Below are 17529 nucleotides of genomic sequence, written 5' to 3'. Positions count from 1 at the left end.
CTCGGTTTCCTCATGGATAAAATGGGCATAATAATAATACAGGGTTGTTGTGAGAATTGAATGAGAATTATGTAAAGCACTTCCCTAGTTCCCAGTGCATGAAAAGCACTAGACAAGTATCGGATAGAACTATTATAATAAGCTATAACTGTGCCGAAATTGCATAGAAACTAGACAAAGTCTAACCGTCCTCCTGTGGGGTACTGTTGGCTGCTAGAACCTTGATTTGTTCACCCCTCTCCAGCTCCTTCAGGACTGGCCTCCCACAGTCTTGGGACATAAAGCTTCATGGGTATAGACTTATCATGGTGATCTTATTCCTCTCACCAAGTGACTGATCAGCCATGGGCACGGGATGCTATTCTGGTCAAGAAGACATGAGGTTTCCCTAGCTGAAAAGGGACATAAGCCAAGAACATTCCCTCTGCCTATGACTCCTGGAACTGCTACTGCCACTTTGGGACCATGAGGAAAATCAGCCCAAGCACACAAGTGAAATCCAGTGAGGATGGGAGCATCTTAAGTTGGAGAAACAGACAACATTTGGGTCTCTACCAACATTGTGACAGCATTAAATTTAAATTTACCAACTTTGGAGCTGTCCCAGAGTTTAGTTCTATCTTCCCTTCAACCCAAAGTATACTAATTGTACCTTGTTCCTATATTTTTACGGTAGTTAAGTAAAATTGTGATACAGAGTTAATACTTTATGGTTATTAAAATCTATCCTATTAACATATTTGTTAATGGGAAGATATTAATAATTATATTCTCATTTACTTAAAGCAAATTTATTTAATCAGAGTTTATTGCACGATTCCACTTATAAACATAAATATATATAGGGGCACCTGGCTGGCTCAACTGGAGAAGCACAGGGCTCTTGATCTCAGGTTCGTGAGTTTGAGCCCCACACTGGGTATAGAGATTACTTAAAAATAAAATCTTAAGAAAAAACGATATATATATACATATATGTATGCCATTATCAATAATTATCTCTGGATGGTAAGCTTTAGTATATTTTTGTTTCCTTCTGGTACATCTTTATTTTAGGTTTTGACTATGATCACAGATTATGTCTTCATTTTTGTTAGGAAAAAAAAGGAGGCAAGGAGAAAGAAATAGGAACTGGATGAAAGAGAACTCAAGCTACATTTAGCTTTGAGCAAAGGCTAAATATTAATTTAATACTTGCTTTCTGTGGGGGCATATGATTGGACCAAAAGTAATTTGGGCAGTAAGACAATTTGATTAAAGAGGAACATTTCTCGTCCTAGCTTTTCAACTGCTGGTTTTACAATCCCTTCTACACATCTCTGGGTGCCACTGGCCTACTCCCAGAAAGCTTGAATGTTGCTCTCTATTGTCTTGTTTTCAAATTAATTTTCACCCAAACATCCTGCTCTGAGATGATTGTAAAAGCAAAACAAAACAAAATGAAACAAAGAAACCATGCAATTTGAATGTCAAACAATGGAAAATTAATTGGAAAGCCTAAATATCACTTATTTCCATGCACAACAATAAAAATACAGTTAATTAGTAATGCAGGTATAATTCACTTCAGACAAATAATAGAAATAAAAAAAAGAAAATTCCTCACACATCTGAGATCTTTTCCTTTCTTTCCTTTTGCAAATTCCTTTTTTTCCCCGACTACAAAAGCAATGCATTTTTTTTTTATTACAGAAGAAATTTAAAAATATGTAAAAGTACAAGAACACAAGTACCTGTAATCTCATCCATCCAGAATCAGTAATTAAAATCTTGGTCTATTTCCCTCCATATCTTATTTTATGTATTTATATACCTTTCCCCTGATAAAGTAGGATAATATTGTAATTACCATTTTATAGCCTACCATGAACAGACTACTATATTATTAGGATTAGCTGTAAAGTGACTAGCAGAAAACTAATTAGAAATAAAAGAGCAGGAAAGCATCTACATATATGAGTGCAAAACGCCCACATGCATGTGAAGGGAAAAAAATGGAAAATGTTCTGAATAGAAATTGAATAGAAATTCTCCAGGGGTCACAAAACTATTTCTAGGATATGTCAAAATCAATACTTGAAAAAACAGTGAATGGAGATCTTTGATACTCATTTCCAATCAGGGTGCTTTTAAAGATCCTTCTGTTTTCCCAACTTGCCTATGGCCAAATCATATGGTATCTTCTTTTGAGGTGGATTTCCTAGTCACATCAATATTTTTATAGTGTTAAAAGGAACAGAATTAAAAATTTGAAGAAAACACAAGGTCACAAGAGAGAAACTTCTTTCCCGTCAGATTGTGATGAATACAGAAATGGTTATTAAATAAAGTTGTTGACCAATAATGTAGTGGAGTCTCTGTAGTGGAGAATTTAGAATTCTAAATTCTAAATTGAGAATTTAAAAGCTGGAATAGAGGAAAAGTCACTCATTTGCTTAAAGGCAGCAGGCTGGACCTTAATGTCCCCTCTGATTTTTCTGTCTGATTCTATATCTTGGAGAGGAAGCCCTTACCTTTAACTGAGCGCCTACGTGGATATAGTTGTAGGATGACAAGGATTTCTGGAGATGTAGAGAGCGTAGCATCTGCTCTGAACCTCCTTGAAGTAGCTGAAAAAATACTTAATTAGAAATAAATTGGCAAAATACACACTTAGCCAAATACGTCAAATATTCTTACAATGGTAATCTTGCTTTTACTATGGTCATTTGTTAAACAGAAGCCTCTGCATTGTGGGTGGTCACTTGCTTAGTGACCTCATTATCCAGACAAGATAGAGTTTTGTTTCAGAGTTCAGAAAAAGGCAGTATTGCCAAGGAAGTAAGAGGTAATAGCAGATGGTCATATGCTGAATCACACTGGAAACAAATTGCCTTTCCCTGTCAATCTCTGTATCTCAGGAAAGGAGCACCACTGGATAACCATGACTGCAGGGCTGAACAAAGACAAATTTTAACACTTTCATCCAAGTGGGAAAAGCACTGGGGAGAACTTATGGGTTCTGGAAATGAAAAGAACTCTTCTATATTTGGTAGAAAAATAGCTTAATGAAAACATGGTGAATTGTCAACAAATACAATGTGAGTAGCCCTTGTATATAGAACATACCTTTGGAAGGTACTACATTTAAATTCTCTACATTAAACTGTATGCTTTGTTTTACTTAAAAGATGTAATTATCAGATTTTCAAAAGTTATCTTTTAAACTAAATATACCAGAATATGTATATTTACAAATGAGCACTGTTTATTAAACCACTACCCAGGAAAAAAATGAATTCAGTTGAACTGTGTTCAGCTTATGCTATCACTGCTCTATCACCTGCAGAGACGGTTTCCACATGGAAATCAATCTTACTGATTTACAGTTATACTTTTTAAAAATTCCAAACAGACTGTTTGATTTGATCACCCACTTTATTTCTTAGCACTAGTTTATGCTACTTTGGGCTTTAAAAATTATAATTATGTATCATACTTGTTCTCTGATCATAAAGACTTGTTAACAGAAGGGCTACTTGAAGATTTTGCCTTCACCCTAAAAGCATTTTCAAAATAGGCATCAAGTTTCTTTCTCAGCAATCATAGCTTTGATGGGATAAAGAAGACAATTCTCCCTTGAATTCATAATTGCTTTAAGCCTCCACATGCAAAATAAACTGAAGCTGTATTCCTATCTCCAGTCTCTCAAATTGAACAGCTTCAATTCAAAATAAAACACAATTAATTTAACATATTCAGATTTACCATTTCAAAAGTTTCATAGATATTAAACTGTTCTCTACATTGCAAAGAAACGTAGGTAATGCTCAACTAAGGTAGTCAGTCATCTGGTGGATTAACCACCTGCTAGCTCTTTATAATAATCATGCTTATCAAGTCTCTGAAGTAGCACATGGGCTACTTTTTTACCCATGTGTAAAGTGTCCTGGGCCAATGGAGGTAAGGGAGGCACAGGACAGGGGAGAGTCCTAACATAAAATATTAATTCCTGCTGGGCAAATTATTGATTACCTGCACAGCAACAGATACTAACCTGATAAAAAGAATGAAAGCTTCTTTCTCCTGGTTGTTGCACAATCACTCGAGACTAAAAAACAAAAAACAAAAAACACATTAAATCATTAATCTGAGAATGCAGCCTGAAAACAAAGTGGAAGCCAAGTTATCAGGAAATTGTGTATCAACAGTGCATTTAAATGTCCTAAAGATTGCATGGATTATCCACCTAAAACTGGGATTTTTCTGTGGGGTTTCTGCACAATTTTAAATTTCTTTTTGCTGCTTAAAATGGAATTCCCTAAACTTTCCGAAATGAAGCTATTTTTTTTTTTAAACCTGGAGACTAAAGATGGAATTTTTAGGGGGAAGAGGATTGGAAGTGGGAGAACAGGAAGGAATGTTTAGGGAGGAATATTCTCAACATTCCCTTCCCCAGGGCCTGCTGGCATTTCAAAGAGCCATGCCTTATATCCTGTACTAAAATCAGTTAAGCAAGATCAGTCTATGGAGGTGCCTGCCTTAGATGGCTCCCAAAAGCCTGCTGTGAGAGGCTTCACAATGTATGTTCATTCAAAGGGATCCTTTTGACTGACTCTGCACATAAAGTGAAGCCATAAAACATTTTGGAAAAAGACTGATAATACCTGGCATTTCCAGTCCTTTTGTAACTGACACTGGTAAAAATACTTATTTCCTTAACAGACTGACTTCAATTTAACAAACAAAAATACATTATGCTATGCTTCACTGCCATAAAGGATGGCATGAACAGAAACTAGAAGAAAATGAGATTCAAGTTAGTTAAATATACATGGAAATATTAAATCAGTATGTTGTATGCCTTAAATGTACACAATGTTAAATGTCCATTATATCTCAATTAAAAGGAGCTGTACAGGCAAGATTCTGTGAAAAGAGTGTCATTTCAGGGAATGGATGGATGTGCTAGCTCTACTGTGATGCATTAAGGACAACAGCAAAACATGGGAAATGGTAGTGTGTCAAAAGAGGAGAACGGATTAGTCCTAGATTGATTTTTGGTTAAACCTTACTCAGAGGTTGGCACATGTTCACATACCATTCCCACCCCTGCCATGTACGTACACACCTAAATCCTTATCTACAAAGCCCAAACTTTTTCCAACCTGATACTGTAAGAGCTTGTGTAAGAACACAAAAGTAGAATATCTTGTCTTAGAAAACTAATTGAGGAGCAGGAAGGGAGGGAAAACAAAAATAAAAACTACTTTGAAGTAATTTAAAAAATTCTATAAACATGACTAGGTTTAAAAAAAAATTCAGCACTTGAAAACACTACCCTCAGAAATTAAGCACGTTTTACCTTCTCCAATAAGTAGTTATTGATATGTCCACCAATAGGATCCCCCTTGAAATCAAAGTTGATATCCATGTATTTTCCAAATCTGCTCGAGTTGTCATTACGGTTAGTTTTGGCATTTCCAAAAGCTTCCAAGACACAGTTGGACTTGAGCAACATATTCTTCACTCTTTAACACAGAGAAGTGAAAGTCACTATAAAAAGCTCTAGAGGCTGGGACTTTTAGGAAAACTAGATTTTGTTAAAGCAAATCCAAATATTTACACAAAGATGCTGACTGCAGCATTGGTTGCAATATTAAAACAAACAAAAAAACCCTAAACGTCCACTAATAAGGTTGGATAAAAACTTCCTGGTATAGGATGTATTGACAGAGAAAGAGGTCCAGAATATATTAGTGAATAAGAAATTAAGCTGCAAAATAATATGTGTTGCATGATCTTTGTATGTCTGTGCATGTGTACATGTGAGTGTATGTGTGCGGGCACATATGTTAGTAAATGCTTAAAAATGTGGAAGAGCTAGTACATTTCACTATAGGGATTTAGGTTGACAGGATAGAAGTCTGTAGAATGGGATGCTGGGTAACCTGACCTTGGACAAAATGCTGTAATCTTTAGTTTTTAAGTGAACATGTTTTATTTACATAAAGAAAAATCTTAAAAAGATATGTTCTGAAGAGAAAGAAAAGCTGACAGAGAATAATACAATTTTTAAAAGTACTTGTTTACAAAGCCTAAAATACTGAAATTTATTGAACTCAGTTATACATCACAAAGACGGTCTTTATTGGTTTAGAAATTGCTCATTTTGTTTGAAGCTGTAGGAAGTCTCCTCTCTACCAGTTATTTAATTCATTCCTTATCTAATGAATGCTACTAACTTTCTATAGAGCAGTCTCTCCCAATGGATACTTTTTAACTTCATGCTGTCTTTAAGTCTTTGTTTTTATTTCCCTGACAAAACTTCTCTTGTATGGGCATATCTGCAGAAGTAACTTTGGCCACTGAAATAAGCTAGTGTAGCAGATCCACTACTACTATAAGTGACCCCACCACCTTATCTCCTCCCACATGAAAGTATATTTTTAAAATGTGGGGAGAGGGGATTACATGATTATGGTAAACAAAGGCAACTATCTTTAAGACTATATATAGTAAGATATGCTTGTGAAACACTAGTCAATGTACACAGCACTTACTCTACTATACCCAACTGGGTTTAGAAATAAAATGTAGTTAGTTCTCAGCTGGTTATTCTCCTGTGCTTCTATGGAAACTAGTAACTTACTCATATTCTTTTCCTTGTCATGTGAGATTGCAAAGTCAGAATCAGAAGTGGGGATGTGTCACAGTCAAGAAAAATGTCTCTTTGACCACCAGCCCAATTATGCAGAAATAAGGAAAGCTGAGTTAGGGTAAGCCTAGCCTACACAGTCTTCTTTCATACAAATCCAGCATACTTTTTCTATTCATAAACTGAAGGCTGTGTGTGTGGAGGGTGATTCTTCAGGAAACAAATATTGAGCTTTACACTAGCAACTCTGGAAACCTTTTTTCCCTCAAAAAGTACACACCATGTAAGAACGTTAAGTCATGTTACTTTATCACTTTCTTTAAAAAAAACAAAAAAAACAAAAACAAAAACAAAAACAAAAAAACCCAGAACAATTCATCCATTCATTCCTTACAAATTAAGAAAATACTATGTGCCACTCTGTGCTAAAAGCTGGATCCTGCAGACAGTGCCCAGTAGCCCTCTTCCTTATCTTACACTGAGCAGCAACATGGCATGGTGTGAAACTTAAAAAGGAAAATGAATCATTCTTAGAGCTTTTAACATCCGGGGTTCTGGTTATAACAGTGCAATGCAGGTAAGGCATGGGGGCTCTGCCCAGAGCCCCCTTTCCCTCCAGGACTCCTCAGAAGACAGCGCAAAAAAGACAAAGGTGTGACAGACAAAGAGCAAGGATGCTGTGAGAACTTGAACAATGACATCTACTCGAGTCAACTGTAATATCTTAGCTAAGCATGTGCAACACTGAAAGCAGCAGTTACAAGGTGGAACAGGAAAACTTTCATGTTTCAGCATGACTTTGTTTCCTACTTAGGTAAAGCTTACAATAGTATAACTTACCTACAAAAAAAACAAACAGGGAAATAGATGTGGTGATACAGATAAAAGTACACAGGCAATATTTAATCATCAACAAATGCTTAATACATATCCGAGTTAAGGCCCAGTCAAGTATAGAAAACAAAGCTCTGATCATAAAGTCTCCCCATGGTTATACTGCCCTTACCTTTCCACCTCTGCTCTCTGACTGGGGTTGGTGATGGCTGCAATGTACTGCATGATGTACTTACTGGCTTCAGTTTTACCAGCTCCACTCTCCCCTATGGGAAAAATTGTTCAAGGCTTAACACTGTAACTTAAACTAATAGTAAGCTAATTTTTAATAGAATAATTACAAATTCTGATGTTATTTACTTAAAATTCTTTATATTTCATTGTTTTTTTGAGTTATTTCCTCCTGTTTTGGTACAGTATAGATTCTAACAGATCTGAAAATGTTGAGGAAAAAATAAAACTATTATAGAAGTAAAATAAACAGATTACAAGTTAAGATTTAGTAAAAAAAAAAAAAAATCAAGGGATAAAATGGGGTAAATGAATTCCTTAGACCAAAGTCTTTGTACTTGGCAGTGACTTTTAAGCATGGCAGAAAAGAAACCAGCTAGTGACTCAAACAGTGGCCACTACTAAATTCATATACCTTTATGTTCTATAGCAGAATTTCTTTTAATCTTAAGGAGGATGAAATAATTCCTTCAGAAAATTAAAGTCAGAATAATTTTAGTGAAAACAAAACAAAACAGCAAGCTCCAGACATGCTGTCACAGAAAAAGCATGACAACTGGTATAAGATGGAGAGAAGAGGTCAGTTTAGAATGAGCTACTCAAATTTTTAAATGTGTATGCTTTCTGACCCTAAACTCCACTTGTAGAAATTTATGCTATAGAAATACTAAAAATACTAATGTGATCAAATAATAATCATAATTTTCACAGAACTTAAGGAGTATTTCTACAAACTATACTGTGTGTTACAGCGGAACTCTGAAAATAATATGCCTGGCAGTAGAAGACCAAGCTGATAAATGATTCAAATATTTAATGGAATACCACACATTTGTCAGAGAATCCTCCATTTCTATAGGTATGCTAATGAAGAGATGTCCACTTGATATTGTTAAATGGGAAAACAAGTTACATAATAGCAGTTATAATATAATTCTGTAATATAGTTACATGTTTATAATATAATTTAATATGCATGTATATGTATTATACCCAGAAAAAATTTATAAAAAGGATAAACACTAAATTCACAGCTGTTACTGCTGGAGTTTTGGGGGTAACAAGGTATTCAAAGGAAGGGATTTTTTTGCTCTTACTTTATATCCTTAAAGGATTGTTTACCCCCTCCCTTTTATAATTAGGTAATATCGCTTTCATAATTTAATATAATGTAGTCCTAGGATATAATTCTCCAATACGAAGTTATTTAACTCCTCTGATTGTTAATATTATCATCTATAAAGGAGAAATACAACTGTCTTACCACTCAGAATTGTTTTGATAACCAAAGTGGAATAGAGATCATAAAAGCAGTTTTACAAATATAAAGCCCCTAATGTAGACGGTGAGATTTTTTTTTTTCTTTTTTTTTTTTTTGACAGTGAGATATTATTAGCACCACATAAACTCCCACAGTTTGGGAGAGCCATCCTGGGTCAGCAGGCAGATATTTTCCCCATCCTCAATTCACTACATGAGATTCCTGGAAGAGCTCCGCTTTCCTTAGAGAGGTCAATTCCAGCTCTTCGGCACATAGGGTCTATATCACCTGTCTCCCCCTGCTCTTTAGGCTTTGAAGCTCGAGCCTCCAGCTCTGACAACCCATTTCGTCCCTGTGCCTATATGTCCCATGACACTAACTCCCATTCACCTGACTTTGAGTTCATTTTTCATTCTTCATATCTCAGGATTTCATTTTCTTGGTTTCATTCTGCAATTATTTAAAATAATCTGTTACATTTTATCCAGTACTTTTATGTATTGAGATGGGAAGAATCTTTCATGACCAGAAGTCCATTCACAAGTAACATGGATTTGTCAATGAACTGAGATGACACATTGATCAGAAATGATTTGGTTGGGGGCAGCCCCGGGTGGCTCAGCGGTTTAGCACTGCCTTCAGCCCAGGGCCTGACCCCGGACCCAGGATTGAGTTCTGTGTCGGGCTCCCTGCATGGAGACGGCTTCTCCTTCTGCCTGTGTTTCTGCTTCTCTCTCTCTGTTTCTCATGAATAAATAAATAAAATATATATATATACAAGAAATTATTTGGTCTTTATTGCAATTTTTTTCTTCTATGAAATTGCTTATGTTTCTCACTTCAAAAAATATATATTCAACAGTTTGGATCTTGAGTACCTAATAACTAGTTAAATGCATTTGACCTGGAAAGTACAGGGGATCCATTCTGAATACCTGATATCACAATACAAGTATCTTTTGAGCGCCTCTTCATAGCTTTGTAAGCAGCATCAGCAATTGCAAAAAGGTGAGGAGGTCTCTCATACAGCTCGCGTCCTTTATATTGCTCAATTGTGTCTCTCCCATAGATGTTCAATGCCTTATAAGGATTCACAGAAACAACGACTTCTCCAATGAATGTGTAGATGCGCCCTTTTTCAAATCTGTATAAAAGTGAAAGAAACAGAAGAGTAGCTGTGGTTATATAGAAATGCTGTCTTTCCAAAGAGTCTCATTTCCAAGAAGATCCAAGTGTCTCAGGAACAGTTTCTGAACTGACATTTCATTAATTATGAATTTAATTATAGAGACAATGCTTAAGGCTGTACCCCTTCAGATGCTGCTGGTAGAAATGACCAGGGAGTTAAAAGCCAGGAAAGAAGAACTTATTTTGAGGGAGGCTGCATATTCCCTATCTCCAAATACAAAAGGATAAGAAGGGGCTCTACACTAAGAGCCCTGGTAAGGAAAGAAATCAAAGTTAAAACAAAGTTAAAGATCTACTTAGCCAGATCTATAATTTTAAGGAAGACTGTCTAAATACATTTCTTTTTTTCTTCTTCTTGAAACCACACTAAAATGTCAGTAAAGGAGTAACAACACTAAAATTTGTTATAGAGAGAATGGTAGAGGAGATATTTCTGTTACACATCAAATTCATTATTTTAAAACTTCATGGTGTAGATGATCATTCTTTATTCAATCATCCCCCTTCCTTCCTGCTATTATGAATAATACTGTAGAAAATACTGCTGGCACATAGTCTTACAGATCAGTGCTTTTATTTCTGTGTGATAGCTGGTTTAGAGGTATGTGTATTTTTAAAAGTACTTAAAATATGATTGCACCTTTTTACTATAAAACACTAGAATGCTGCCCCATACATGATCTGTATGTATAACTGTGCATAGATATATCTGATAAATGATTAGACAAGCACGGAAAAATATGGAAGGCTTCTTGTTATGTTTTATGTACCCTTTTATGCATGCAGCAGGGTGATGAGGAGGAAGACCATGTGGGTGGATGGAAGGAAGCCACAGGAACAAAGAAAAAAAGAATTAAAAAAAAAAAACCAAGCATATATGATATGACTGCAACTGCACAAAATTATGTGTCTATATTTACAAAGAAAAAATTTAAATGTAAAACTTAGAAAACCCATATAGACTATTTATACATTAAGTCACACATATAAGCATCCCTGGATCAGGCTAACACCCAAATGGATGTTTCTACATGAGTGTTGCCAACACATTCCACCTGCCTAGAGGCACAAGTAGACAGAGAGTTCACATCCAAGAATGAAGGGAGTGCTGAGACGAGCAAAATGCTCATCCACAGACAGGGACCGTGCCTCTAAGCACCCTTACATAAAACCAGTGCAGCAGCGAAAGAACTCATTCTTTGGGAGTACAAGGCAAGAACGTAAAACCTTCACAACAGAATGAAGGCTGTTGGCTGTAATAGGGCTGGAAATAAATGGATGCCCATAATGTCAATAATAAATTAAAGCCAAAATTTTTATTAAGTAGTGTTCATTTAAATAAAAACTATTAACAATCACTTTAAGGTTTTCTGTGCATTTTCTACAGTGGTTTTCTAATGAATCATTCCTAATTGTTGGACACAAAGTTAATATGGTGGTTAAAATCATGGACTCTAGAGACCTCCACATCTGGGTCAAAATGCTCATATTGCAAATATGATAGCTGTGAGACCTTGTGAAAGCTACTTCACCTCCATGTGTTTTAGATTCTTCATCTGTAAAATGGAGATAATTATACCTCCTCTCTCCCTTTGGCATTAAGTACTTAAAAGGGGGCGGATTAATTTTATGCTCTGTGTAAAAAATATTTTTAATGAATGCTTTTATTTTATAACAACATTGCTACTTAAATCACAGCAATCCCTACACAAGAGGAATAAATCCAATGATCATAATCTGATTCCCTGCCTCAGCCGTTAATCAATGAACGACAAATCACAAGCAAAATGTCCACATAACTCATGTCCAGACACCCACAAAAATAATAAAAAGTGAAGGTTCACTACCCAAGCCTTTCTGGCATAAACTGCATATTTGCAGGACATGCTCAATAGCTGTCTTCAAGGATAAGAATTAAAGGGACGTGATTCTTTAGTTTTAGAAACACAGTCCAAACAGGAAAAACAAAGAAAGAAAGAAAGAAGGACATTAGGAAAAAGAAATCACCTCATGAGACAGGAACTCTATGAACTAAGACATAGCAAAATAGCCTCTGAGGTTAGAATGCTGCTCTAAGACTCCAGGTCTGCCTACTTATGAAATCCCATTTTATTTTGTATAGAATATTTTGCTTATCAAAACTTCTAGGCATCATGTTTATAAAACACAATTAAAATATGTGATAAAACCAACGAATGCATAACTATTAATGTGAAGATAATGGTAGAGGGTCAACAAAATATAGTATTAGATGCAATGCTTCAGTAATTTACAAAATGTTAGAAACTTACTTGAAACTAAATTTGGTGATCACTGACCAAACTTTCAATTTGGTTAAGGCTTAAAATCACCGCTAGATGGTGCTAGTATACACTTTAACAACAACCCAAGATTCCAGTTTGCTTTGGACAGGCTCAGGGTAAGTTAACACTAAGGTAATATAGTCACCTGCTTGGTATGCCTCCACAGGGAACTACTGTAATCATCCTCAACGACAAATAGGGTGATGCCACCTCTTACAAGAGGTCTTACAAGAGACCAAGGAAGGCATTTCTGTGCCTTCTGTATGTAAAGCTTTTATGACAAACTTTTATAATGCATTCTTCAAATACTTATTCAATATCTACTATGTGCCAGACACTGGGCCTGACTCTGGGAATTAAAAACTAAATAAAGAGCAGGGAAACAGTGCAAATAAATAGTAACCATATGATAGGTAAGATTAATAGAGGCATGTACTGTGCTGACAAAGATGAACACAACACATCTCTTTCAATGAGGAATCTAAACAGTAATATATGCAAAGTCTAGAGCAAAGCACATGAGGCCTTTTGTGCTCTGGCCTCCACATCTCCGTTCACTTGACTCTCCTAACTACACATGGACCCATCAACCCCTCCCTATCCTCTCTCTCAGTCTCAGTCACTCCTGCTGTTACATTAATGAGCTACTTAGAATACCCAAAGTTTGGTACAGTTCATGGTTTGCCCATAGAGTTTGTTCTGCCTAGAATACTCTCTCCCCACCCAGTCTCTCTTTCCCCATCTGCTCAGCAGATTCTCATGCTTTTCAAAAGCCTAATAATAAGCATCAGCTCTTCCAGGAAGCCATTCTTGATATGCCATCTCCAACACTGATATTTTGTCTCTGTTCAGATTTTTTTTCTTTAGAACTTCCAAAATACTTAAAGTAGCTTAAAAGGGATTGATTTTTAAAAGTCAATTTCTTGGGGTGGCTGGGTGGCTCAGTCAGTTGAGCATCCAACTCTTGGTTTCACCTCAGGTCATGACCTCAGGGTTGTGAGATCAAGTCCTGAGGTCAAGGCTCATGCTGGGTGTGGAGCCCACTTATGATTCTCTCTCTTCCTCTGTTTTTCCCTTGCCCATCGCTCACATTCTCTCTTTTAAAAAAAAGGAAACAAAAACAAAACCTTAATTTCTTTAAGAAGTTTAAAGATATTTATTGAATGGGTCAGGTATTTTCACTGGCTTCTGAATAAAACAAAAAGGTTCTAAAGATTTTTTTTAAGTTTATTAATTTTTAGTAATCTCTACACACCCAGTATGGGGCTTGAACTCACAATCCCAAGATCAAGTGTTGTATGCTTTTTCGACTGAGCCAGCCAGGCACCCCCTAAACAGTTTTTACATTAATGAGTAGCAATGGAGAAGATGTGAAGGTAATGTCTTTGGAGGACAACAGTGTTTTGGATAGGAATCCTGAAACATTTTTAAAAAAACACAGTTCTATCAATTTGCCCGTGCTTTATATAAAAGATAATATATAAATTTATATATTAAATAAATTTATATAAAACTACAACAGAAAGTCAAGATGGATGCGGCTCCTTTGCATCCGTCAAGGGCACAACCCTACAGAGAAGTATGACCCTGGAGTGGAGGTGCGGGGGGGTGCTCACATAAAGTGATACTAGAGATAATAAAGTGCTAATTGCAGAGTAACACAAACTTGACAAGAACTTAGACGTGAAGGCAGAAACATGTGGTGAGACTAGAAAAACAGGAGGAAGGCTGGCCTTCCTAGAGCAAAAAGTGTGTGTTAGGGAAGGTCAAGTAACAGCTGGAAAATAGGAAGAAGTCAGATTCGATTGCTGTGAAAGGCTTTGAAAGGCAGGCTTGGAAGGTTTACATTTGATGTAACTTGGACACAAGGAGCCAGGGAAGACTTTTCTAGTTAAAGAGGTCAATGAGATCGGCTGGCCCTCAGTGAGGATGGCAGCAGGAATGAGAAGAAGAGAAATTAGAGTTCCTTCAAAAGGAAACTGGACAGAATCTGAACACTTACTGAATATGAAGGGCAAAAATATATTTAACTTTGAGCTGGGCAGAGGAGAAAAGGGAATCTACTTCAGATGATGAGATTTCAGATGTACTCTCAAGGCTTCTAAGGTCGTTCACCCACTAACAGAATCAGTGTCATCCTTGATTGACTTCTTAACATGAAATCAATTATAACCAGGCAGGAAATTCTCTGTGAACAATCTGCTAAGTATTCTATAGATCTTCATTTATGAGTAAATATTTATTTCATGAGGTTGCATGCTTTCAGAGCCGCTTAATCACATTGATTTGGCCTGTTTTCCTTCCCTCTTTAATGTACATGAAATCCTGAGTTGCTGCAATATTTGTATTGCCCAGGAGACATGTTCACCAGCACATGGCATCTCTCTAACCTTCCATTATCTTTTCAAGCAACTCCAGCCTACTGCCCAAAGCTAGCTCCTGATGAGACTGCTAACTCCCTCGTCTGACTTTCCATCTTCACCTTACCTGGTATCCCAGCAGCCTCTGACATTGACTCCAACTTCCCCAACAAACTCTTCTCGTGGCTTCTGTGGGGCCACCTTCTTTGTTTTCCTCCTCAGTCTCCTTTGCTGGCCCCTCCTTTTCTCATGATCTCTAAATACTCAGGTTCTCTAGGGTTGGGTTTAGGATCAACTTCAAATACCATGTAAGGGACTCCCATTTAAGGAGGACAAAGTATGGTTATCTTGGCCCTATTGCATCCTCTGAAAATCAACAAGAACAATAAAATGAAACAAAGCCAGAAAACTTTACCTACTAGGAAACAAAAACCCAGCCACAACCCTGAAACACTATCTTTGGAGAACGGTTGTGACATGCCACAAGAAGTCAACATGGTTGAGGGAGGACACTAAGAAAGAAGAGTACTTCTGCAAACGCCAGGCACTGGAGCAGAATTTTCCAGGAGTAGGCTGCAGTTCACCAGTGGCCAAATCAACAATCTCTTGATAAAAATGTCAGGGTCTTGGGGTACCTGGGTGGCTCAGTCAGTTTAAGTGTCTGTGTTCAGCTCAGGTCATGATCTCGAGGTCCTGGGATCAAGCCCCATATCAAGCTCCCTGCTCAAATGAGGAGGCTGCTTCTCCCTCTCCCTCTGCCTGCTGCTCCCCACTTGTTCTCTTTCTCTCTCTCAAATAAATTTTTTAACATCTTAAAAAAAAGAATGGCAGAATTTGAGGGTGTCAGTGGCTGTGGAACAAAATGAGTCCAATTTGGTACTAATAAATAGTGGCAAGATGAGACTGAATAACGAAATGAGTAGAAATTACATTTTTGCAGAAAGCAGACTCTCAATGTGGTGAGGCAAAAAAGAGAAAAAGCAGGTCCAATTGCTCTGCAGCAGCTGATCTTGATAGATGAAAAGAAGTGGTGCTAACTTACCTCCTAGAAGTCTCACAGCATACTTATGGGATTTGCTTGCTACTCAGGCAAACTTCTTACCATTTCAGACACAGTGTTGGTAAGAAAGGGTTTGGAAATAACAGATCCCAAACTTGGTTATCTACTGGTCATTCTGCACACTCACTTTTAACAACTAACCCAGAATGAACGATGTTTACTCAAAGATGGGAGTAACCAAAAGTGACCCAGAATGGGGCCCATGATAAGATGTTACAAGAAAAAAGCAGGCAAAGAAATTGACAGACAAAAGGCAGATTAAGAATACCCACAATAGGGATCCCTGGGTGGCGCAGCGGTTTGGCGCCTGCCTTTGGCCCAGGGTGTGATCCTGGAGACCCGGGATCAAGTCCCACGTCGGGCTCCCGGTGCATGGAGCCTGCTTCTCCCTCTGCCTATGTCTCTGCCTCTCTCTCTCTCTCTCTCTGTGTGACTATCATAAATAAATAAAAATTAAAAAAAAAAAAAAGAATACTCACAAAAAAAGAAGTATGTCATGAAGGAGAAAAATTATGGAAAAATATTTCTGCACAAAAGTTAAGAATGTAAAGAAAATATAGCCCTCTGAACCAAGAGGTCAAAGAAAACATGATTCAAAAATAGAGAAATTATTTTTTGGAAAAGGAGATGAGAAACCGGAAGAGCTCCAGGAAACAATGGCAGAGGAGAAAACCCCATTGAATGAAGGGTACACTAACAAACATCAGAATGAAAATGGATACTGCTCAACACAGGCACAAGAAGCTAGAGAAAAGTGAGCAAAACGAAGGGGGAAAACCAAAGCTGAAGTAGAAAGAAGAAAAGTATAGAAGTGAGAGATAATGGAGATCGCACAACAGGTGCTCCTGAAGACTTTGGTATGATAATGGTGACAGTTCAAGACAGCAAACCAATACACCAATACTGTATGTCAATAGTGTTAGAAAACACACCAGGCACTGGGAAAAACAAAACCTGTGGATCATTAGTGTGATGGTTTGAACTGTGCCCCCTCAAAAAAGATATGTTGAAGTCCTAATCCCTGGTACCCGTGAAAGTGACCTAATTTAGAAACAGGGCTTTTGCAGCTGTAATCAAGATGAGGCCATTAGAGTGGGCCCTAATCCAACATGACTGGATTAATGAGAAGAGGAAGATGTCATGTGAAGACGGCAACAAATAGGGAGGATACCATGTGGATGACACAGGCAGACAGATGCAACTACTAGCCAAGATCACCTCCAGAAGCTGGGAAGAGGCAAGGAAGGATGTCTCCCCCTCCTGGTTTCAAACAGAGCATGGCCCTGCTGACACCTTGATTTGGAACTTCTAGCCTTCAAAACTGTGAGATAAGAAGTGTCACTCGGTTTGTGGTATTTTGCTATAGCGACTCCAGGAAATGAATACAACTAGTTATGCCAAAATAAATTCTAAGAAAATGTCTCGATTTCACTTATGTTTAAAGAAATGCAAATCAAACCAACAATATGGCACAATTCTCCACTTACAGAGCAAGAATTTTGATAGTGAACAGTGTTTAGCAAGAATATGAAGTCACAGGTATCATCTTCATTGGTGTCACTCCCTTTCAACACATTCTCCATAAAATATAAATGTAATTGCTCATTCACATACTCAAAATCTTTTCAGTGGGAAGCCTCAATGTTAAGCCAATC

General features: G+C 37.1%; 1 protein-coding gene across 3 annotated transcripts in view; it reads right to left on the bottom strand.

Moving 5' to 3' along the window:
* Positions 1 to 17529, bottom strand: part of MYO1D (myosin ID) — a 326202-nt gene that overhangs the window by 227535 nt on the left and 81138 nt on the right. For all 3 annotated transcript variants that reach the window (XM_038548143.1, XM_038548142.1, XM_038548141.1), the window contains exons 2-6: positions 9899 to 10107; positions 7644 to 7737; positions 5345 to 5510; positions 4037 to 4090; positions 2514 to 2609 (exon numbers count right to left, since the gene is read on the bottom strand). In XM_038548143.1, the coding sequence (XP_038404071.1) occupies positions 2514 to 2609; positions 4037 to 4090; positions 5345 to 5510; positions 7644 to 7737; positions 9899 to 10107 (619 nt within the window). The remainder of the gene's footprint in view (positions 1 to 2513; positions 2610 to 4036; positions 4091 to 5344; positions 5511 to 7643; positions 7738 to 9898; positions 10108 to 17529) is intronic.

The sequence above is a fragment of the Canis lupus genome, chromosome 9, assembly GCF_011100685.1.
Source record: "Canis lupus familiaris isolate Mischka breed German Shepherd chromosome 9, alternate assembly UU_Cfam_GSD_1.0, whole genome shotgun sequence".
Classification (NCBI taxonomy): domain Eukaryota; kingdom Metazoa; phylum Chordata; class Mammalia; order Carnivora; family Canidae; genus Canis; species Canis lupus.
This window is presented reverse-complemented; position numbering and strand designations above follow the sequence as displayed.